Genomic DNA, 25625 nt, shown 5'->3' on the forward strand with positions numbered 1-25625 from the left:
ATGACCTACTCTTATTTCTTATGTGTTCTTTCTTCCAGTTGCATCCCCTTCTTGGTGGGGCAACTGTCCAGAATGTTGACATTACTACTTTACCATAATCTGCCATTGTTGTCAGTGGCTTGAATTAGACAAAACTGAATTCATCAAAAACAGCTGAGAAGGACCAGATAATTTCGCGTTGTAAATGTCTAAGAGCTTTAACTCAGAATGATTAGGTCTGCAACCTGTTTGCTTAATTCAGAAGATTAAAACAAAATCATTTTGAATCATTGTTTCTAGTCATTGTGCAGGGGACATTTAAGTGAGTGTCTAGCGCCATAAGAACAGTTTAGGGGGGGGTGCTTTCTCAGCTTCTTCCACATCATCAATCAAGTGCTAGTTTTGGTGTTTTTCCAAATTAACAACCATAATTTTAACTCGTCACTTTGCATCCACATTCTCTGACAGATGTCTTGTGACATGTTGCCCTGTCACCTGTCAAAAACTATCGTGAAGTGAAAATCTTCTGATTAATTTCATGGCATTTTAATAAGTTTTTAATGACACGCTACGCAAGATTCATGTTTAGTAAATTATCAGGCCCCAAATGGAAAATCTAATTATTTCATTGGTTTGTTGTAATTAATTAATGAATATTCCAAACTTTAAAGGATTTTAAAATAAGAATAGTTTGAAAAATATTGATCTTTAATCTTCTTTTTTAAAATGAAATGCGTGTCCCAATCTTCAGTCTTGATTGAAGGTGGTGATAATCTATAATGTAAATTGAAATAGTCGTGAAGTTCGTTAAGCCGAATGTGTTCCCGTGAGTGATGTGCTCTATATGCAGGAGAACCTTGTACATTAGGTGATTGTGTAGCTTGGCTATATTACATTGGGATTAAAAAATGCAAGTATGATATTTTGAAGGTTTGCCACCTTGAAATATGGTTCATTGAACAGCAAAGGGTTTTCATATGTGAAGAGAATTAATGGAGCCTGTTGGTGTGCAATTTCCATTGCCCCCCCCCCCGTGTAACATGGTACCGATCCTCACCATGTACTTGATGGAGATATATTGTAGATAGCTAGAAAGTGTGTGTATATAGATAATGCAAATTTAGGAATCAAAGTGTTAAGTCAGATATCAGAAGTAATACCTACGGAAAAAGAGGAAACATTGTGAAAAGTTAAGTGGAACTAAATGTTGACTACCGTATATTCTCATGTAAAAGTCGATCGACTCTTTTTGGATTTTTACATTTATCTCGTGTAAAAGACAACCCTCGTCTCTCACCTCAACCCTGGCCGCCCACCCATCAGAGCTCCTGACACCTCAAGAGTGGACTCACGTTTTGTGGACTCTCACCTTGGCCCCAGTTGCCCACCCATCAGAGCTCGCGATGGCTCAAACAGAGACTCTTGCCTTGACCCGGCCGCCTGCCTATCAGAGCTCCTAATTCCTCAAACACAGGCGATCCTTGCCTCCCGCCGATCGGAATTCCTGATGACGCAGATACTTAACACAGTCCTGACCTCCCCTATGGTAGTTACCATTCTTTATTAATATTTTAAGCCATTGTGTTTCTGTTCTTTATTTGTTTAGAGATCATTTGGATTTTTTTTCTACTGATATGGTATTTGGATTTTAGTTCTGCCTCTCAAAAGTAGTATCCATGTAATATTCAACCCCATATATTTAGCATTAAAAAAGAGTCCACAAAATTTGATTTTTACATGAGTATATACAGTATGAAACAAACCTTAAAAATAACTGTTCAAATTATCGTCAGAAGGAGAGAGAAGATAATTTTATGAAAGAGACAAAGAATTTATTGTGGTGATGTCTGAGTAACCACTCCTGCGTGGGGAACATGCTTTAATCAACACATCATTTACCGGCTGAATTTGGAGTGCCTTTATTCATGAACATTGTACCTCTGGTACTTTAATTGTACGCTGTCTTCATCACTCCTTGATAATAGTAAAGATAGGTGAACTAGTTCTACAAAACTGGCAGCATTTTAACAATGAAAATTGCAAGACCCGGTGAAAATTGTTTTTAGAAATATCAGCAAGGCCCCCTTAGGGTTTGGACTATAATGTACTAGATACTGATGACTTGTAGCTGAAAATTGCAACAACTGAATAATTTGGAGGATTAAAACTTCAAGTAACTGCTATTAACTCTTAATTATATTGTGTAATTCAGCTGGTAGTTCTTGTCGTGCAGAGGCACGCAAAACTATGCCAGATTCCTTCCATTACATCCACTGAATTATCCAGTACAGGCAGCCCCCATTGACGTGAGGGGGAGGAGGGATTGCGTTCCTACAAAACAGCCCATCTTGTCAATTAAAAATAAATAAATTTAGCGTTGATTTGTATACTTTTTTGAAGACAAGAAATCTGCGAGATCAAATTTTATGTCAAAACTTAAATTTTAGTGAATTTCTAATCCAAAAAGCTGTTATATGGGCATAAAGAAATTGATTTGGATGGTTATAACTACTTACCTTCAAACCTTTACCTCTTTGCAGAAGCGATGAAACAGGTCATAGCATCAGAATCACATGAAGTTGGTTTTTTAATTTAACCCTTCAAGGATCGAATTGGTACTACACACCCAATTCAGCTATCACAGCAAATGCAATAAGAATGACACTGTGGAAGGTTTTAAATCATTATAATGAGAATTTATAAGGCATTGCTTTATGTTCATTTATCTAAAGTAAGTTTATTAACTTACTTTGGAACATTATAATATATTTTACAGATATTGCAAATATTAAAAGATAAAATCCTGATATTACATTCTAGGAAAGTTTTGCTTCCTTTTTAGAATTTGGGCCTTGTTGACAAGGCCAACATTTGTTGTGCATACCAAATTGTTCTTCAGAAGGTGATAGTAAACCACTTCAGACCTTCTGGTGAAGGTCCTCCCGTAATGTGACTGGAGAGGAAGTTTGAGGATCAGTAATGATGAGGAGTCTGAAATATGTTCCAAATCAGAATGATCTTGACTTACAGAGAAACATTCAAGTGGTGATGTTCCCTTTGCTTCTAAGTCCTTGTCCTTGATAACAGGTTTGGGAGGCTCTGATGGAGTACCCTCAAAAAGTATTACAGAGGGTTTTGTAGATGGGACATCATAACCACTCTATATCACCATCCAGATAAAATTGAAATGATAACCTACAGTTGGGATGATTGAACTGCTGCAACCACAATCTTTACCTGTATGATTCCAACCACTGCAGTGTTTTTTCCCTTGATGCTCATTGACGAATTGTATTGTGGGTCCTTAATCCGCTCTCTCCTTCGCATGCTGCCTTGGCGTTGAGATCAGTCACTCATTCCTCACCCTTGGAATTTAACTTCAGTCAATGTTTAGTAGAAGACTATGATGAAGTCTGGAACTTAGTGGACCTAATGAAACCAAAATTAGGATTTTAGTGAGCAGACTATTGATGAATAAATGGTGCCTGGTTGCACTTTTAATTTCTTTGTTGATAATTCAGGGGAAAGTGATTGATAATGTAATTATTAGTAATTCAAAAAGATTTTTGTACATATCCATGATGATGTGGACTAAATGCAAGCAAATGGGTCTAGCTGACAATGCTGACTTGCTCAGTATGGAGATGTTGGCCAAATTAGCCAGATTAGTTTTGGGCCATGTTCCATGCTCTTATTCCTGTTTTGTTCCACCCTAATATATAGAGTGTACAATATCTTTTGATTCTTGAATAATCCTCTTCACTTTTTAATTTTTTTAACAAAATAGTTTCATGGATAAAGTATTTTTACATAAAAATATAAATGGAATATATGTTCAAATTTTCATTTAGCTCTAGAGAGGAAGTGCATCTGTCGTTAGTAAAATCAGTTAAAGTAGGTTCATGTGAATTTTGAGCATAAAGTTGATTTTAACAGTCTTTCAATCTATTTTCTTGCAAAGCATTTTCGAGAAATCTGCTTTGCAAAAACACTGCCTTTTTTTTGGAATTTAAATATTGTTCTGTTTGAATCGTTAAAAATCTGAGCTAATTCTATCATAATTCTGACTTCTGTTCTCCATCTTTTAGGGCAGAAAAGCTTCAGCTGTTGAATCACAGGCCATTAACAGCCGTGGAGATACAGTTGGTAGGTCCCATTTCAAGAAAGGACTGGAAATGTGCAAGGTTGCATCAATCTGAGCAAAGTACACTAATGTGCCAAAAACCAAGTACAAATCTTGTAACTTTAATGAATCATGTATCATGTCATTTACTTCTGATCTACAAAAATCAAAGATGATCAGGTTTTACATAAGAATTAGAAGCAGGAATAGGCCACTCAGCCCCTCCAACCTGCTACACCATTCGTTGCTGTTCTTTCAGTAACTTCAAGTATCCATTTCCATACACCCATGTTAATGTTTCACCCCCTTGCTGATCAAGAATCTCTCTGCCTTGAAAATGTTCAAAGACGGTGCCTCTGTTATGCTTTGAGGAAGAGTTTTTAAACTTTCAGATCTGCAATTTAAAAAAATCACCTCAGCAATTTCTTAAATAGTGACCAACTTATTTTAATCATCTCTCACCAGAAACATTCTCTTCAAATCCATCTTGTTAAGTAACCTTGAGATCTTATTGAACTAAGGTTTCTAACCTTCTCTCTCAGCCTCATCCATCACCACCCCACCCCCCACACCTTCAACAATTGCTCATTCACTGTCATAGAATACTGCTCCTTTGTTTGCTTCATGTTTTACTTTTTAAACCTTTCCTTGTATTTAAGTTCTAAAGTAGTTTGCATCTGAAGGAGTACCGTGTCTCTCCATTTTGCATAAATTGGCAAACCTGTAAATTTGTTTCAGGTTTTTTTAAATTTTTTTCATTTTAGTCTTTATCAGTCCCTTTCAACAATGTTATCTACCAAGAAATTTTAGCTATTTCATGCTTCTCATAACCTTTATTTTATCCTATCAACATCAGTATTATTCCTTTCCCATTATCTGTGTCCATTTGCCAAGACCTACTTTTACAGCCACATATTTTCCCAGCAACTGCTTTGAGTTTGAATACATTCCACACAGATCTATTTTCAAAGAGCTCAAAGATGCATTCAACCCACTCAAGCTCTTTCTGCAACCACAGCCTACGTTGCTCTTGCACATTTCACATATGCTTCAGACATCTGTTTTCAGCCTTACCAGGTCATTGGGACCTGAAAGCTCTAGTTCCTCTTTCCATACAATTCTTCAGCCCACCCATAAATTTCTTTTTAAAAAAAATAAACTTTGCTTGTGGTTCATACAGCTCTGTCAATTTCTTCAAACCACTTTATTTTGCTCTCTTCTATCATGTCAATTATTGATTTTTTCTCTTTCTCTTTCATGTAACAGAATTTTCAACTCACAATTTGCCCAAGTAGTCACTTATCCTGAATATTCGGTCCTCATCAGTATTTTAACCTCAACTAATAACCCTACTATTATCCTATCATTGAAGTTGACAGGGTGTTGAATGTGCCCACTTTTTTTTCCCCTAAGAGGATCCATCGGTAAAGTATTCCTTTTCTATTATTCTCTGACCTACTGCCTGTTCTCTTTATTAAGATCTGCTACACGTTTTTCTTCCAATATTTTTAGTTCCATCTCTGGTTTCACCATGGTATTGAGAAGTAAGTGCTTTGTCAAATGACTAAAAAAGCTGCCCGAGCCAAAATGACAAGTGTCTGACTCTGCTTCTTGCAGTAGAGCAAGTTGACATTCCTGAACACAAAAACAATATTTATTTCATCTGTTCCCCACTGCCAGCAATCTCATCGTTCCCACTCCCATACTACTATTGATGCTTCCTCCTTCCCAAGTGCACAGTCAGAACTTCTCTGGAATACCAATTGTTGCTATCTGCCCCTATTACATTGTACTCTTCTCTCTAAATTAAACTGAATGGTAACATCTCAGATTGCATTCTTTTACCATGACTCTTCCATCCAGTAAGGCCTCTGTGCCCTGAACTTCCTCAAGATAGTTTCTTATTGAACAAGAAAGTCTACAGATGAGGTGATTGCAGTACAATGCATAAAAGTGCTGTAGAAACTCAGCAGGTCATGCAGCACCTATAAAAGAAAGGGGTGACCAGCATTTTGGGGCCTGAGCTCTTCATCAAGGTAAGAACAAATTCCAGGCAGGCACCTGAATAAAAAGATGGGGGCGAAGAGAGGAGGGAGGAAGAGCAGGTTAATAGATAAGTGGTCATAGATAGATATGGGTAGAATGGTAGAAGAGAAAAATAAACGAGGTGATGGGGGAGGCTAACTCTGAATGGAGAGGGAATGGTGGGAAGCTGGAGGAAAGGACAGAGGGATAGAGAAAGGGAGAAGCAGGGGAGGGGTTCAAGATGGTTTCTTAGTAACTTCTCTGCATCTCCTGAAGCCTAGGAAAGATAGCCAAAATACTGAAAGACCCCATCGCACCCGACACACTTGCCTTTTCTTCCTCCTGTTGGGGAGAAGACTTAAGGTTATGAAAGCACACACACCAGGTTTAAGCACAGTTTCTTTAGCCATCAGATTCCTGAATGAACTCCATAACAGTGCTTTCCTGCGGCCCTTGCTTGGTGCTAATTTATCTTTCTTTTCACTGTAATCATATACACTGTAAATTGTGCTCTTTACATTGCTGTATGTGATCCTAAAGATAACCTATTGGTCTGTCACAGAAGAACCCTTCTCAATGTTCTAGCTATCTTGTGACAAATATGCTTAAACTTAAAACTGAACCAGACCCATTTGTTTACATCTCCAAATGACTGAAGTGTGTGTTTTTTTTTTCCTTAAACACCTTTCCAGCTACTTAGAACATATTTGTTCTAAGTACTTTCCAGCTACTTAGAACCTGGGTGGATCTCAGCTCTGATTTTCTGTGGCAGAAAGCAAAAACCATTCTTTGCTCCATTGCTGTTAATGCCTGCAAGAATTCTTCTGTGGGATTAGTTCAGGGAATATCTATTATTCCTATTCAACTCATAACAAATTTACTTCCCATCCTGCTGCTCCCTTTCCTGAGCACCCTCAGTTTCTCAGGCTACTTCGTCTTTGCCTCTTCTAAACCACCCATTATCTGATTTCTTCCTTCTTTGTACGAGTTTGGAAAAAAAATAACTGGGTTACGGTGAGTGCCAAGACTCTTCACTTTGTCTCTTCTCTTACCCTATATTTTCAACAATGACACTAAGGTTCTTCACCATCCTGTTTGAATTTCTATTCTCTTCTCTCCCCTCTCAGCTTTATGCAAGTTTTCAAGTAGAAATCAGCTTCTCAAGTTTACTGTGCTATTCATTATGATCTCATCTGATCTTCAACCATATTCATTTATCTCACCAATGATGTTGAATTCCTTTAAATGTCCAATAATTTCAATCTTGAAGTTAGATACATTCAACCACAGAGTATCCATGACCCTCTTCGGCGAGGAATTTTGAACATTATCATTCTTAAAAAGAAATGACTTCTTCACTCAATCTTAAACAGCCAACACTGTTTTTCAACTGTCCTGACACAGGACTTGTCATTTAGAATCTACACTGTCCATTTCTCTCAGGAACCCTGATCCTTCCATGTTCCATTGAGAATAGGCCAGTGCCATCCATCTCTTCTCATGATACACCCTTCTTATATTTTCTCATCTATCTATAAATCTATCTGCCTAACCCCTTGCATGCAACTTTATCTGGGAACCTAGCAAAATGTAAGATCTTTTGCTGTGTGAGCCTAAAATATACCAAAAAGTCATCCCCTTTAACCTAGGTGGATCAAATAATTTCATAAGGAGTCACCTAATAAAATATTCAAATTTTGTGATAAACATCTTGCTTTGCAAATGTAGTTATTATACTTTAGGCATATTTTTCCCACGAGTCATCTTTAACATGACAGAAGATTAGAGCGAAAGAGAAAGCTATCAACAAATTGAAAATGGGGAAGATGGCCATGAACCCCATCCCCTTATAACTGGATCCTTGACTTCCTTATCAGAAGTCCACAGTCAGTACAAATTGGAAACAATGTCTCCTTCTCACTGACGATTAACACAGGTGCACCTCAAGGATAAGTGCTTAGCCCATTGCTCTTCTCACCATACACCCATGACTCTTTGGCCAGGCACATTTCCATGCTATATACAAATTTGCCAATGACACTACAGTTGTCGGCAGAATCACAGACGGCAATGAGGAAGCGTATAGGGGGGGGAGATGGATCAGCTAGCTGAGTGGTGTCACACCAACAACCTTAGCAAAACTAAGGAGATGATTGTGGAGTTCAGAAGGAAATCAGGAGAACATAAACCAGTCCTCATCGAGGGGTCAGCAGTGTAGAGGGTCAAGAACATCAAATTCCTAGGTGTCAGCATCTCTGAGGACCTGTCCTGGAGCCTCTATGTCAATGCAAGGCTCGCCAGTGCCTATATTTTGTGAGGAATTTGAAGACTCTCAAAACTTCTACAAATGTACTGTGGAGGGCATTCTGGCAGGGTTGCTTCACTGTCTGGTACAGAGATGCCAATGCACAGGACAAGAAAAAACTAGAGGGTTGTTAATGGCCTGTGACATCACGGGCACCAACCAGTCTTCACTCCAGTGAGGACATCTACAAGAGGTGTTATCTTAAGAAAGCAGCCTCCATCCTCAAGGAACCCCACCACCCAGGCCACACCCTCTTCATTCTGCTACCATCAGGAAAAAGGTTTGGGAGCCTGAAGATGAACACTCAGCAACACAAGGACAGCCTCTTCCCCCTCTGCTATCAGATTCCTGAATGATCAATGAACCACAGATAATGCCTTACTGTGATTTTTTTTTCTTGCACTATTTTTGTTTATTTTGTATGGTGGTCTATATAAATGTTTGCAAAACAACAAATTTTGTGACATGCTCATGACGTTTCTAATTCTGATGAAAGAATAGTAAAGGAGTTTCAAAATCTTACAGAAGTGTCTTATCACAACTCCCCAGTCATAAATTATAAAAATAAAAACTTATGATTGATGGGACGAGCTCAGGTAAGCAACTTGGTCAGCATAGATGAAATTAGGTCGAAAGGTCTTTTTCAATGCTCTATAACTATAATCAAGTCAGTAATCTTTGAAAAATAATTTGTTCACCATTTTTATAATGATATAAAACCTTTTTTTTTTACCCAGTGTTGTTTAAAACAAAATTATCAAGATTTATTTGTTTAATCATAACACTGAAATGCAACATTTTTTTTTCTTTTAAAAGCCTCAAACTCTCCCAAACCCCCAACTTTCTGTGATTTTCAGCTCAGAGTCAAATCCTGAACTTATGCAGAGTGTACTGTTTTCAGAAAGCAACAGTGAATCGGACATTTCTCATAATCTTCCAAACTCATTATTTAATAACTTCAAAATTAGGGAAGAAAATTATGCGTAGATTTCAGTAATTAGGTATATGTAGTCCTCTCTAGAAAATCTGTCAATATCTGTGTACATGCATCAAAAACAGGACTGTTTCAACTGTGGCAGGCTGTACTATTGTTTATGTTCATGTTAGAATCAGTTTCTCATTTTTTTTCATAGTTGAAAAGTTATTACGTATCTCCTTACAGTAGGATTTCACATTGTTCCACTTTTTTTGGTAAATGATGTCAATACAAAGAGGGCTTGTGAAGGATTTTAAATAAGGTGTTCTCTCGGCAGCACCGTACAAACATCCAGAAAAATTAGCATTTCAAACAAGTTTCCTCATAATCTCTGCTGACTATATGATCTATGGAATGAACAAGTTCTACTTCCAGATTTCTTCAGACACCCTTCTGATTGGGCAGATAAAAATCTAAACCAAGTCCTTATATGAGCCCATGACACAATTTTGAAGGTACGCAGGAAATGCCTGAAAATAGAACCAGACAATAAGTAAGCTGGCAATTACAATGCAAGTCCTCCTTCAGTTGTTCCATTGGAAGCATGATCTCTTGTACCTTGAATGGATCATTGCCAAAGTTCAAAATTGCAGGGAAAGGAATCTCAATCACATCATTTAATATATTCTCAAAGTCAAGCATATTTAGTTTTTTTTTAAATCAAGTAATGACCATATTCTGAGAACCTGTATTTACTCCAATGTTGTATGAAATTTCAGAAATGGAGACGTGGTCGAGACGGGATCATTGGTTACATTTAAGGAAAGACCGGATAGTTACATGGATAGGAGAGGACTGGAGGGGTATGGACCGGGTGCTGGTCAGTGGGACTAGGAGGGTGGGAATTTGTTACGGCATGGACTAGTAGGGCCGAACTGGCCTGTTCTGTGCTGTAAGTGGTTATGTGGTTATATCAAGGTGATTGAAAATAACAGTTTTTACAGTTTTCAATTTTGTGAATTTGAATTAAACTATTAAACTGTTTCAGTAAATTATTTTTTTTACAACAGGCTGACATTTTGTTAGCTCGTCTTTATTTGCAATGGAATTGAATAGAATAATTGTCATTAATAAAAAAAATTTTGTATTTAATATTCTAGATGGTAGAAGAGAGTGAAGAAAGGCTAACAGAAGAACAGATTGAAGAGCTTTTACAAACAGTCAATAACATCCTGCCAGGAAGTCCAGGTGAGCAAGCTGGAAGTCCAGGTGAGCAAGCTGGAAGTCCAGGTGAGCAAGCTGGAAGTGCTCAGCAACAGGACGAGGTGGATATGGTGGTTGATGAGGAAGTCGTCAAAATGGATGACTCCTAGCACAATCAAGAGAAAGGATGCTACCTGGTGAACAAATATCGCAAAGGGTTCATCTTTTTTCAATGTTCTATTTAAACCCACAAACTGCTGAGATTCAAGTCTACAGGAGATGTAATTCAAACACTGTAGATATGATTTTGTATGTCCATACTGTGCAATATGTGATGTCAACTATTAATGGTGATAGTTTGCCTTAATTAAGTTTATCAGTCCATAAGTTGAAAGGCCAAAGTATGTCCACACCTCTGTTCTTGTACCTTATAGATTTAGTTAATCGAGCCAATCCTAGAGAATGAGGGATTAAAGAGAGAATATTTTCTCATTTACATTTATAAATAGAAGTCCAAGGCTCTGGGTTAAGGATAAATTCTAATAGAAAACAAACAATGCCTATGTATACCATTTGAGTAAAACAACAGAAATGCTGGAGGAGCTCAGCAGGTCTCACAATGTCCATTGGAGGTAAAGATATATAACCGATGTTTCAGGCCTGAAGAAGGGCTCAGGCCTGAAACATGAGTTATACATCATTACTTCCTATGGACACTGCAAGACCTGCTGAGCTACTCCAGCATTTCTGAGTTTTTACTACAATCACAACCTCTGCAGACTCTCATGTTTTATACCACCATTTAAGTATCTAGGTTTATGTTCTTGAAAAAATTGAGTTTTAAATATTTTTGTGAAATTCTTCCAGTTAATATTCAATTATTGCATAAAACAGATGTTAAAAATCAATTCAAAGGCTATTATAGATTCATAGATAAACAGCAGAGAAACAGGCCCTTCATCCATGGCAACCAGGAGGCCTATCTACCTTTAAACCTCTCCTATGCAATGTAACTGTCTAAATATCTTTTAAATATTGTAAATGCCTTTACCACTTCCACTGCCAACTTGTTTCATATACCCACCACTCTGTGTGAAAAATCTGCCCCTCAGATCGCCTTCAAATCTTTCCCCTCTCACTTTAAATGTATGCTGTTGGGATTTAGACTCTCCAACCTTTGAAAAAAGACTGTAGCTGTCTCCCCTATATATTTTGTCATAATGTTATAAACTTACATTGTCACCCAGTAGCCTCCTGAACTCCAGGGAAAACCGTCCCAGCCTATCCAATCTCTCCTTATAACTTCAGCCCAGGCAAAATATATGAATTTTTAACGCACCCTTTCAAGCTTAATCACATCCTTCCTGAAGACTGGCAAGCAGGACTACACATAATACTCCCCAAGTGTGACCTAACCAACTTTTTTGTATAAGTAACATTACATCCCAACTCTTATACTCAGTGCCTTCATCAGTGAAAGCATGCATACTGAATCCAATTTGCTATCTCATCCTGAATCCCAGGTATTCTAATCTGTTTGACCATGCAGGACTGTGTTAGTCATTCTGAAGTCAATATGGACAAAGTCATCCACCCTGCCCTTGTCAATGATCTTTGTCACCTCCTCAAAAAAAATAAATTTGTGAGACATATCTCTCACGATCAAAGCCATGTTGGATACCTCTAATTCTTGCCTCTCCAAATGCAAATAAATCCTTAATATCCTTTCCAGCACTGATGGAAGGTTCATTGGCCTGATGTTCCCTAATTAAAATTACAAGGATGTTGCAAGGTCTTGAGATGAATAGGTGAGAATTGATGAATGAGGGTAGATTTGATAGAGGTATACAAAATTATGAAGGGTATAGATAGCATTCAGGCTTTTTCCACTGGGTTAGCTGAGACAAACTCAAGGGCATATATTTAGGATGAAGGGTGAAATGTTTAAGGGGAACATTAGGGGGAGCTTCTTCACTCATAGGCGGATGAAAGTGTTTAATGATCTGCCAGCGAAAGTGGTAGATGTGGGTTCGATTTTCAATATTTAAGAGTACATTGGATAGGGGAGTGTGGCCATGCGAAGGACTTAGACATTTTTTGGTTGAACTCTCCATGAAGAGTACTAAATATTTTTTATGTTACTTAGGAGAAAGATCTCTGGATTCTTTGGTATATTGTTTTCTGTTATTTTATTTAATATCTGATTGAGATCATCCCAAAATTTTTCTACTCTCTCACATGTCCAGATTGCATGAATTGTTGTTCCCCTTTCTTTTTTACATCGAAAACATCTATCAGATACTGTTGGGTCCCATTTATTTAACTTTTGCGGTGTAATGTATAGTCTGTGTAACCAATTATATTGTATCATACGCAGCCTCGTATTTATTGTATTTCTCATCGTTCCAGAGCATAACTTCTCCCATGTTTCCTTTTTTATCTTTATATAAATTTGGAATTGACTTGGAGGATGCACAAAAAAGATTTGTTAAGATAGCCCTAGCTGTAGCAAAAAAATGTATTATGTCAACCTGGAAATTGGAAGATAATTTGAAAATACAACAATGGTATATAGAAATGAATAAATGTATTCCATTAGAAAAAATAACATATAGTTTAAGAAATAATATTGAAATATTCGAACAAGTATGGGAGCCTTACATTAAATACAATAGCGAAAACCTACCGGGAACAAACATTACCTAAGTTGATGGAAGGAGAAGAGAAGAAAAAAATGGACTCAGTAGAATTTCTGGTGTATTTTTGTTGAATGACAACATTGTCTAACTGAATTAATGCAACCTAGATTGTATAACTAAAATGGATGAGGGGGGGGAGGGATGGGGGGGTGGCTTGGGAGGAGGGAGGGGGGAGGGAGAAAAAGTCACTGTAAATGTGTGGAAAAGAAAAAGTGTATATCATGGCTATTGTGATTTATGGTGTGAAAAATAAAAAATTAAAAAAAAAAAAAAAAAAAAAAAAAAAAAAAAAAAGAGTACTAAATAGACAGTCAAAACTTGAAAATCTTGATTTTCTTCATTAAAAATGGATAAAGCTGGTATGAAGAAGTCAAGGCAGCCAAGAACAAAGACTGAAGAAGCTCCTATTCAACCGGGAACATCAGGTGAAAGTCCGAAAGGGAGAGTTGCAAAAATAGCGACGGGACCGGCATTGGGGAGTCAGGTCAAGAATTGAGCATTATACTAGAAAAAAATTGAGTTTGAGTAACCAATTCATAAATATATTGAGACGTTGATGGAGAAAATGACCAAAATAAAATTGAAATTGGTGCCCACTATAAGATCCCCGCTATTGCGGGTAACAGAGCCCACACCTCCTCACTCACTTGAAAATCTGCAGGGCTCATCTTCTGCATCTGGTGCTCCTGTGGTGGTCTTTATATCAGGGTGACAATGCAGACCGGGAGATCGCTTCATTGAGCACCTCAGATCTGTCTACCGCAATAGGAAGGATCTCCCAGTGGCCTCATATTTCAATTCCCCACCCCATTCCCTTGCCGACATGTCTATTCATGGACTCATGCACTGCCAGGCTGAGACCACCTGCAAATTGGAGGAACAACACCTTGTATTCCATGTGGGCACCCTCCAACCAGTGGCATTGATGTTGACCTCCAGTTTCTGATAGCCAACTCCACTAATCCACCAAGATTTATTTTCCTCTAGCTCTCTTTTCCTGCATCCTTTTCCCTAAATCTGCTTCAAAAACAACCTCACCTCCCATTCAATTCTCACCTTTCCGCTCTCCTGTCCTATTGGGCTATTCTTTGCCATGTTCAATGTCTATTGGGCTATTCTTCCCTCCTCCCCCAGCCTTTTAATCCAGAAGCCTGCACACCTTTTTGCTCATACCTTGAAGAAGGGCTCATAACACCAGTTATTTAACTCTTTGTCCTAAGGATGCTGTGAGACTTGCTGAATTTCTCCAGCATTTTTGTGTTTTTATTACAAACATAGCATCTGCATACTTAAGTGTTTCACTGCTTTCTAGTAATGAATGTACGGAAAGATTTTGTTGAATAGTTGTCTGAAAGATAAGTTGGATAGTTCTGAGCCAAATGGGAAGTGAACCAAATGCAGAATTCCTTATTGATATGGATGTCAAGTACTTTAGCCTACCATATAATCAAAATTGGTTGCGCCATACACTCCAGCTTAACTTAACATGGAAAAAGTATTAAAGAGATGTTCTGGCATTAATGGCAGTAGCCTTCAGTTTCTTTTTAAGCATAAGGATAACTTTATGCCCAAGTATATTTGGAATGTTTCCACTATACCGAATTTTGAATTTCCAAGGTAACTTTTAGACATATAGTTTACAAATCAATGTTATGAATTTATTAACTTTACATATAAATATACAATGTAATATAGAACAAATAGTCAAAATTGAGAAACATCAATTTTAACATTGCCGCCCTATGCAATATAAAGCAAGACATCATTTTTTTATCCCCATTGAACATGGCAGCTTGAGTTTAAGGACGTGTTTTTCATTTTATAAGGGCACAATGAAAAGGATGGGTATCTCCATTTGTATAAACACTGGACATTTCGACCTATCCTTGTACACATTTCTTAGCTTCAGAGGAGCACTTGTTTTCTATCAATCTGTCAAATTAATTGTGGCCATTGGAATTTTTTTAAATTCCCACATTAAGAAACTCATTTTGCCACTGATCTTATTTTTTGAGTATTTAAATATACAATATATTAAACTTTTTTCTTACAAACACAAGTACAACCTGACGAAACGGCATTTTCCGTTCCTCGGTACAAATGCTAGAAATCCAAAATATCCAGAAAACACTGACGATTAAAACATTAAGGGAACAAGCCCCAAATTTCTTTCAGACTGTACAGATACTACCTGATCGGAGTACCTCCAGTATTATCTGTTTAAATTTTTACATTAGCTGATTGTTAGATGTGGCTCAGCAATGCTCTTAAATTAGAAGGTAATGGATCAAAATTCTTTTTTTTTTAAATATTTTACTTTTGATTTTTTTCAAAAATATTTTAAATATACAATTTATTAAATTTTTTCTTACAAACACAACAAACAAAGCAAAAACAAAACACTCCCTCCCTCACCATTCCATACATACAGATCCGTTCACCGTCAGAGCTTACATAAGTATGTAGGAAGTGGTTCTCAACCTTTTTCTTTCAACTCACATCCCACTTTAAGTATTCCCTATGTCATAGGTGCTCTGTGAGGAATTGCTGAAGGTGGGTGGAAAGATAAAGTTTGAAAACCACTGTCTTAATCATACCCAAAATTGCCTCATTATGTGTGCAGCTTCATCACTTCAAAGGAAATGGCCCAATGACAATTTTTCTCAAGCAAAATATTTCAATTACAATTGGGTCTTGAGCAGTGACTCTCAACCTTCCCTTCCCACTCACAGACCGCCTTGAGCACCACCTTTTAAAACCACTCCTCTCCTGGTGTCATCTTCCCTCTAAATCGGAGTTGTTCCCCCCCCCCCCACCTTTTCAGAGCTCTCCATATGAAGCACGATAGTTTTTCTTTTATCAGTTAAAACAAGTCAGAACTACTAAATATAAATAAATAGAGACGTCTTTCAGTTAGTCCCCTTTGAAATAGTCTTTTCAGTCCTTTCAGCTAGCAACTTTAATCTTTTCATAACATTTTTAAAATTCCTCTTTATTTTTGAAAATTTGTTGATTACCTTCTGAGACATCCACCCTCAACGCTGCTGGGTACATCATTGAGTATTTAAAGTTTTTAGATCCCAGTTTACTCTTTACCTCAGCAAATTCCTTTCTTTGTTTGACCTGGAAAAATATTACTTATGCATTATTCACCACTAATGGGCCATTATTATTTTTGAATATTCGTATGCTGCTCCCAAGATCGCATCTCTCTCCCGGTGACTTAAATCTTACCAGGGCTGGTCGTGGTCACTGTTCGCCAGTCCTTCTGAGTCCAAGGGTCTGGTGAACCCTTTCAATTTGCAGGTTTGCATTTAACTTGCTTTGTCCCAGCATTTGTAGGATCCACGTTTCAAAGAAACTCTATGTGTCTTTTCCCTCTATTCCTTCTGTCGGACCAATGATTCTTACAATCTTTATTTTTACGTGTCCCATGTTTTTGCTTTTCATTCCAGTGCCTTTAGCCTGTCTTTTGTTTTGTCCAGCTCACCCTTCGAACACGTCATTTGTTTCATTAAATCTTCCACAACTTCTTTGATTTCCGTTACCTTTTCGGGTTTGTCTCTCATCGCTGATTCCACACTCGTGAAATGGGTGCATAAAATTTCCATTTTGTTCAGGATGTTGGCTGACCCCCCCCCAGCTCTACTGAGCTGCTCCTCATCGAGCTTCCACTCGACGTTCCTGGCTGAGCTGTTGTTTCTTCAGTTTTTGCTTTTGGTTGACTTGGTCGTTTGGCACTTGTTTTAATCATTTTTGATGCTATAATTCTGGTTTTGAGCTTTCTAACCATCTTTCTAATACGTTTTGTGGAAAGCTCTTTCAAAGCATATCTGCTCAGCTCCTTAGCATGGCCACACTTTGCCACTGATCTTGAGATACTTCCACAACGCACATACACAAAATTTAATGGCCTTAAGCAGAGACTAATAATTTTTACCATGAGGATATAGTGTGGCTCAGTGCAGGGTTTTGAATTCATAAAGGTCCTCTAAAAATATTGACTTATTTGTGTTTCATATGCTTAGTAATGACTGCTTTATTCTCCTAGACTAGTGATATCAATAACAGCATTAAAACATACACAGCATGTCATGTAGTGATTGCCTAGAATATTGTCTAATTTATTAACAGCACTATCTTGAACTGGTTTATTTTGGAATTATGAATACATAAATCATCCAATAAGTTTGTAGCGGAAAAGATACTGCATCATTCCAAATCACAAATTGTTGAACTAATGATGTCACTTGGAAAATTGCCAACTCTTTTATCAGAATCCTCCTGAATTTCAATGGTTGCACTCTCCATTGCTACCATTCTATACCTGTAAAATGGCAAACAGAAATATACATAATACTCCAAATGTTAATTGATGAAATCAAACTAAGAAAAAAATGAAAAGAACTGTCATTCTAACTTTCTCCTCCCAAACTATTTCATGATAACTGTACAAATGAAGGAAGGAAAGTTTTGAGCAAGATATCAGAGGTAAGTTTTTTTTTTACACAGAACATTGTCGGTGCCTGGAATGCCTTGGAGGCAGAAACATAAGAGGCATTTAAGAGTCTCAGGCACATGGATGAAAGAAAAATAGAGGGTTACAAGGTTTCAAACAGGTATCAATCCTACCAGTGCCCAAGAGGAGTGTAGTAACCTGCCTTAATGACTATTGACTAATCGCACTTACATTAACAGTGAAGTGTTTTAAAAGGCTGGTGTTGAAGCATATCAGCTCCTGTCTCAGTGGTGACATGGATACGTTCCTGTTTGCCTATCGTGGCAACAGGTCTACAACATATGCCATCTCACTGGTGCTACACAAAGCCCTGGAACACCTGGACAGCAAAGATGCATTCATCAGGATGCTTTTTATTAATTACAGTTCAGCATTTAACACCATCATCCCCTCAAAACTGATCAGCAAACTCCACAACCTGGGACTCAACACCCCACTGTGTAATGGGATCATGGATTTCCTCACCTCCAGACCACAATCAATGAGGATTGGTAAGAACATCTCCACAATCTCCATCAGTACAGGAGCACCACAGGGTTGCATTCTTAGCCCCATGTTGTACACCTACAATTGTATGGCTTGGTACAACAATAACCATCTACAAATATGCCGATGATACCATGATAGTTGGGTGTATAAAGAAAGGTGATGTGTCGGCATACAGTGGGTTTGGTTGGGGGGGGGAGGGGAGATTGAAAACTTGGCTGAATGTGCACCAACAACCTTGCACTCAATGTCACCAAAATCAAGGAGCTGATTGTAGACTTCAGGAAGGGAAAACCAGAGATAAACAATCCATTGATCTCTAGCGGATCAAAGGTGGAGAAGGTGATCAAAATCAAGTTCTTGGGAGTCATTATCTTGGAGGATCTTTCCTGGATTCAACACACTGATTGCAAAGAAAGCATTTCAGCACCTCTACTTCCTCAGGAGTTTGCAGAGGTTAGTTATGACATCAGACACCCTGGCAAACTTCTACAGATGTATGGTGGAAAGTGTGCTGACTGGCTACATCACAGGCTGGTTTGGGGACACTAATGCCCCTGAGCGTAAATCCCTCCAAAAGGTTGGACTCAGCCCAGGACATCACAGGCAAAACCCTCCCTACATTCGAGAGCATCTACAGGGAACACTGCCATTGGAGAGCAGTAGCAATCATCAAGGATCTACACCACCCAACATATGCTCTGTTCTTGCTGCTACCATCAGGAAAGAGGTAGAGGTGCCACGAGAATCACACCTCCAGATTCAAGAACAGCTGCTACCCCTCCACCATCAGACTCCTCAACAACAAACTCAAACGGGGACTAATTCAAAGACTCATACTTGTGCACTTTATTTTTTTATTCTCTCTGTATTGCAGTCAGTTTTTTTTTTACAATCATTATCTGTTTACAGTTCTTTTTTTTTAACATGTATATGCTGTGTCTAGTCTTTTTTTTTGCACAACCAATAAGTGGTAATTCTGCCTCACCCACAGGAAAAGAATCTCAGAGTTGTATATGATGTCAATGCATGTACTCTGACAATAAATATGAAATATGTTGGAAGGGCTTTTTTTTGGTAGGAATATATGTTGGCACAACATTGAGGACTTAAAGGCCTGTACTGTGCTATGTTCTCAGATGACTTTTGTGTCAAAATATTTTAAAATAAATGAATATAATTTGTTCTCTGCAGTAGGTTCATGATGCCCAATTTCTGTTGTGTTTTAAACTGTTTGGAGTGTTTCTATTCATGGTTCTTTTGATTCTCAATATGTTTTCTGTTCCTGTACACTCTGCTGTAAGAAGAATATATACTTAAAAGCAATGGAAGGCAGAAGGTGAATGAAAAACAGCATTACATGTTTTCAAGCTGGACTCCTTTTGTGGCATTAGCTTAGGTAACAAGCAATTTTTTTTTAATGAACATTTTTAGGCACACCCGCCAAACTCAGATTATTTTCTGTTTTATGTAATGCCTGCTTTCCTGTAGAGTCTCAATCATTCTCCAGTGCTCAGCAGATTTGTTTACTTTAGCCATATGTACAGATTAAAGTTCAGTTCTCGGCTTTCTAGATGTGGGTATGCATCAGGGTAATTTTATGATTAATTTTGTTCACAGAACTGACAATCTGATCAAGCTGGTTATGTGTTTCTCAAGTCATCCATGGATTAATTTAAACTCGGATAATATCTGGCTTCAGCCTAAAGGCAATGGTGGGAAGAAAATCAAGAGAAAAAAAGTTCTGTTTCATTGTAATGAGCAACAAGATTACCAAAAATATATAAATGATATTTACAAATAATATTTTAAACTTTTTGGAGTTAGATACAGTGAATAAAATAATACTTGATGCTGAACATGATTAAATAAGGACTGAAAAGTGGTATTCTAAATATCACAATTGTTCTTACATTAGCTGCTCCTCTTTTAAAAAGATAAAAGTTCTCCATTTTCTCAGAACTTTGATCACCAAATATGTGTTCTGGCAGACGCCACAGCAAAGGACGTAAAGGAAACCTGGCAGAATTTCACATATCTATATCCTTTGAACCCTTCCATTGAAGACTTATATATTTAAAATGCTATAATTTCATTAGGAAAGCATACACAATAGGTCAAGCAATAAATGTATCCAAGTTCTTAGTTTGATATTTAGTCTAAAATTGTAATAGCTAATTGGCTTTGGTGGCAAAAGAACAAAAAATAATTAGACAAAGTTCACTATCCTTGTTGATTTTAAAACAATTTAATCTTTGTTGATTTTATGCTACCCAGAGGAAGCTGAGAATTAGCTTTAATAATGTGGAAAATAGCCTATATATCAGCAATCTATTCAGCCTGACAAGATAGGGCACGATGGAAAGATATATAAAAACACTGCAAACAACTATTTTTATCCTCAAGAACTTGCATTCATATATTTTCTTTATGCCCTCCTACATCCCATCATATTCCACAATCAATGAAGTTCTTTTAAAATAGATTCTGTTGGAAAGAGGATCTATATATTACATAAGTCATGATCGATAATTATACACTTTTTCTGAGTAAAATCTGTTTTTTTTTGTTTTACACTACTTCCGTGTGAATGGAATCTCCGCTCCATTATTCAATCTATAAAGAATTGTTTAAACATCATTCTACCACTAAAGCAAAATTAATTACAAATGAATCCAGCAAGGGTTTGATACAGAAAAAGAAAGAAGATAATATTTTTAACAATTATCAAGTGTTCTTTACTATGCATGTTGACTGGTAGGGAAAATAAAAGATAGGCTGGAGACAGGCGATAAGACTATAGACAGTCTTATATTGCTCTTCTCTTGCTTATCTCCAATAACAAAGTATTCTGAATCAAGAATGACCTCCATTTAGTTGATTGTTACATCTTCTGTACTCTCTCATCTATTCTATGAACTGTGTTTTTCAGTATTATGGGAAAATGTGACCAGAATTCTCTGAAAGGAAAAGGGATGAAATTTGTTTTAATCTTCCTGATATGATAAAGTTCTCTGGCGGACTCTACTGAACAACTAATATCTTTCCCCAATTATTCTTCAACTCCCACCAGCCACTATTACACTTCCCTGTACAGGTGAAATATATCTCCACATGACTGACATATTCCCTCTTTTCAACATCCTTCTGGATGTTCTTCATCTCTTTCCCCTTCGGCCATTTCTTTTATGCTGCACAGCAGCTCAAACGTATTCCATGGGTCGAACTGGTCATTCAGTGTTTCGGGTCCAAATCTGAAATGTTCACTGACCTTTTGTACCCATGGATGTTGTCTGATTTGCTGATTCCTCCAGCAATCCTTTGTCTGTACAACATTTATAGCATCTTGGGAACATTCAGCATTATCACAAATTTTTAAAAGGTTAAAATGACTTTCAACTTAAATTATCCACAGTGATTTTAATTACAATTGCTACTGCTTTTTAGAATTGTTCTTTACTTTTCATTAATATCTGCCACATGAAACCAGTTTACCCTCGGATGGCTAAGTGGAGAGGTTGCTGTCTTACTGCTGCCAGGAAAGAGCTCTTCAGCAGAAAAGAGAAAACCCAACACCAATGGCAAAACCGGTGATGAATCATTATTTCCGGAGATGATTGAAACGGCCAGGGTCAAGAGACTTTGCTTCTCAGGTGGAAGGCTTAGCCAATTACATCTCAGCCTGTACATCGTCAAGAACTGTCAACCGTGGGGGTTGGAGCCAACCTCAGAGCTGATCACAATCCATGAAGCTGATGTTGACATTGAATACCACATTTCCAGCATGCGCAAAAACACAGCAGGATGGGTGCTCCAGTTAAGGATTGACAAGCGTCATGCGGAATTCCTTGCATTCTGGTCAAAAGAGAAGTTTCAAGCCTCTGAATGCATTGCAATGTTTGTATCATTTCGACAAAAGGAATGTTCAACACTTGCAGACTTGAACAGTGGTCAGTATATGGAACAAAATTTTGGATAAGATGCAAGAAATATGAGTAAACTTAAATCTTCAGGATAATGTTTTCATTCGAATGAGTTGGCACTATGACATCATATGTCATTGAGCCAATTCCATTAAAAAAAACTCTTCTCACGTCTTTGAAAATTCTTTTTGCAGATGTTTTCCAATTGGAAAAAAAGCATAGTATGTTTCGTTTAGAATATTTCAGCAACAAATGTCCTGAAGAACTTTCAGAAACTCATTGCCCTATAACTCAATAACTTCTGGAATCTCACGTATTGCTGTAATTACATGGATATGTGCTCTCAGATGGGGAGAAATAGATGGAAAGTGGAGCCTTTACAGATTGAATTTGTTATAATCACAACTTCAATTCCTCCTGTTTCCACAAATCAAAGGGGAAGCCACGGGCACTCGCATGGGCCCAAGCTTTGCTTGTCTTTTGTTTGGATACATGGAACAGTCCTAATTCCAAACTCACTTGCGTAACCTCCTTAATTCTTCCTTTTGCATCTTGTACTCTTGCAGAAATCATCCATTGTTTCATCTTCGGCACCATCTTCCACTCTCAAATTCTCCTGGATTATTACCCTGATGGAGCCCTCGCATGTATTTCCTGCTTGCCTGCTCCCACTTACCCTTCTTCAGAGAGAAAGGTTCCTGTGATCCTCACCTTTCATTCCACCAGTCTCCGCAACAAACACATCTATCTCAACTTCTGCTGGTTCCAATGGCATCCCACCACCAGCCATATTTTCTCTCTCTGCCCCTCTCCCTTCCTTGCAGGGATCACTCTCTCCATGTCTCCCTGGTCCACCCATCCCTTGCTACTCATCCACCCTCTCCATTACCTGGCAATTTCCCCGGAAGTCATGAATACATTTCCCAACTATTCCTCCCTCATCACCATCCAAGGACCCAAACACCCTTCCAGGTGAGGGAGAAATTCACATATCCTTCCAAATCTGATTATTGCATTTAATACTCTCAATATGGCCTCTTCTGCATTGGTTAGACCAAGCATAGACTATGCAATCATTTTTGCTGAGCACTGGTATTTGTATGTAATAGTTATTGAAAGCCTCCAATTCCAATTCATGTCCCAGACTAACTGTCCTTTGCCTTATTAACTGCCAGGATGAGAGCAACACACAAACTAGAAGAAAAGAACCTCACATTCTGCTTGGGCAGTTACAGCACCATGGTATGAACAATGAATTTTTCATTTTTGCCCAACACACTCCCCCTGCTTTCCTTCTCAGGTCCCACCAGTCCACTTGGAGTCTATTTTCCTTTGTCCATTCTCCCCACCCCCACCCCAGCTTATTAATTAGACTCATCACCCTCTCCAACCTAGTTCAATCTGCCCATTACCCACATATTTGTCTTCTTTGATTCATCCCTTTTCATGTGACTGGCCCAGATCCAAGGCAGGTACTGAGGGAGGGGCTTGGGAATTCTCAGGGGAGGAGTTACAGGTACAGGAGCCGGCCAGCCCATACAATACATTTGTATTAGACTACAATACCAGTGACACAGTGGTTCCACTACATATCCCCCCTACCCTGCTGAGTTCCATCTGTCCAACAACCTTCCTGGTCTAGTTCATCACTAACCAGCCTCTATCTCTAACCTTTCCTCACCTTGAACCTCTCTCTATTTGGGATGTTCTTATATTTCTATTGTGATTCATTAGCATGTGCCTCACCTCTTCAATGTCCTGGCTGCCTATACTCTCAGTCATGATACAGGGCCTGCATCTGAAAATTTGCTTGACCCGCAGAGTTCTTCTTGTGGTTTTCTTTTTAAACACCTTATGGTGATGTTTCCTCTATTGTATATAGTCATAGTTGGTGACTGTCGATATGGAGCTGGCCCGCCCAAGGATGACTCCTTCCCCATGGTCTTGGGCCATGAAGGTCGAGCCATCTCTCCCTTCCTATCCCTGGATCCAGGCCAGCAAGGTTCTTCCATATATTAAAGCCTATCGTTCCCTCAGCCTAGTCTTGGTGGTTAGTGGTAGCGCGCTGGTCACTTGTAGCTTCTTGTCCACGTTGTTTTGCTCTAAATATACGAACAATGCCGCGGGGTAAACACGAAAGCCTGCAGGCACCAAGGTTGAAGTAGAAACACAATGCTGGAGAAACTCAGCAGGTCAAAGAGTGGACTTTATCCAGCAAAGCTCAAGATCCAGAACCAACGTTTTGGGCTCAAGCTTAAATGTACTGAAATGAATACATACAGCATGTTAGTTCCATTTTTTTTTGGAGGCTGCTGTCAGCCTGAGACACTGTGCTCCAAAGATGAAGAAAGATGGAATTGAGACATTGCTTTTTGCGAGGGTAGACAATGAGAATGATGCTCCCGAACCAGAGGTCCCAGACTCTTGAACCATTCCAGAAAGATTGGGGGTGGGGGGAATCTTTATCGTGGGAATTCCTTGCAATTTCCTGCCGGAGGTGTTTTAAAAATTCCACATCAAATGGATCAGGTTGTTGGCTCTGGAACTTGTGTGATGACAGCAGAGGCGAGGGGCCGAGCGGTCGGCTCCCGCTTCGCTGCTGAAGCGTTCAACTAGCGGAAGATGCCTTGCTCCCGCCCCCGCGCCCCCCTCGCCCAATCAGCAGACGTCTGATATTCGGCGGGCGGCCAATAGCAGGCCGCGTTGCGTTCTGCTCCGTCAATCGCTGCAAAAAGTGGGTTGGGTCGGGGGGTGGAATGAGGATGAGCGGAACGAAATGGTTGTGAGGGGCGCTGGGTGGCCGGTGTCCCGCCCTTCCCCGTGAGTAGCCCGGCTCGGTCTGCGGAGACCGTTAAACCGTCGGCGGTGGGGCTCCGTCCGCCCGAGTGGAGGGTCGGGGGGGTGGCCTCGCGGCGCTCGAGGGTCGGGGCACGAGCCGCGGGGGAGCCGCCCTTCTGCGCGGCGGCGTCGGAACGGCTCGCCTCGACCTTGCGTGGACTTGGCCGGAGCCTCGGGGCGCTTTCTGGAGAGGGGCACCGACCTTTCTGCCCGCTGCTCCGTGCCCCATCCTATATCTATATCATATATATGTGTGTGTGTATATATGTGTGTGTATGTATATATATATGTGTGTGTATGTGTATATATATATATAGGTGTGTGTGTATATATATATATATATTTAAAGGTGTGTGTGTGTATATATATATATATATATTTAAAGGTGTGTGTGTGTATATATGTATATTAAAAGGTGTGTGTGTGTATATATGTGTATATATTTATATATATAGGTGTGTGTATATGTGTGTGTGTATGTATATATATGTGTGTGTGTATGTATATGTGTGTGTATGTATATGTGTGTGTATGTATATGTGTGTGTATGTATATGTGTGTGTGTGTATGTATATATATATATATAGGTGTGTGTGTATATATATATAT

General features: G+C 38.7%; 2 protein-coding genes and 1 long non-coding RNA gene across 8 annotated transcripts in view; 2 read left to right on the forward strand and 1 right to left on the reverse strand.

Moving 5' to 3' along the window:
- Positions 1–12222, forward strand: part of crcp (calcitonin gene-related peptide-receptor component protein) — a 35327-nt gene extending 23105 nt beyond the window's left edge. For all 4 annotated transcript variants that reach the window (XM_069910586.1, XM_069910587.1, XM_069910588.1 and 1 more), the window contains exons 5-6: positions 4068–4125; positions 10509–12222. In XM_069910586.1, coding sequence (XP_069766687.1) covers positions 4068–4125; positions 10509–10721 — 271 coding nt within the window. In that variant the 3' untranslated portion in view covers positions 10722–12222. The remainder of the gene's footprint in view (positions 1–4067; positions 4126–10508) is intronic.
- The window catches only part of LOC138749368 (uncharacterized), a 34309-nt gene extending 9263 nt beyond the window's left edge, over positions 1–25046 (reverse strand). Inside the window, exons 1-2 of the long non-coding RNA XR_011348578.1 lie at positions 23925–25046; positions 3217–3408 (exon numbers count right to left, since the gene is read on the reverse strand). This is a non-coding gene — a long non-coding RNA (uncharacterized lncRNA). The remainder of the gene's footprint in view (positions 1–3216; positions 3409–23924) is intronic.
- Positions 24885–25625, forward strand: part of LOC138749364 (protein-tyrosine sulfotransferase 1-like) — a 73051-nt gene continuing 72310 nt past the window's right edge. For 2 of the 3 annotated variants that reach the window (XR_011348574.1, XR_011348573.1), the window contains exon 1: positions 24888–24998. The gene's annotated coding sequence lies outside the window, so the exon portion shown is untranslated. Of the gene's footprint in view, positions 24999–25625 lie in introns of all 3 variants that reach the window. The other variant, XM_069910585.1, reaches the window with a different exon arrangement.

This window comes from Narcine bancroftii, chromosome 14 (genome assembly GCF_036971445.1).
Source record: "Narcine bancroftii isolate sNarBan1 chromosome 14, sNarBan1.hap1, whole genome shotgun sequence".
NCBI classification, from domain to species: domain Eukaryota; kingdom Metazoa; phylum Chordata; class Chondrichthyes; order Torpediniformes; family Narcinidae; genus Narcine; species Narcine bancroftii.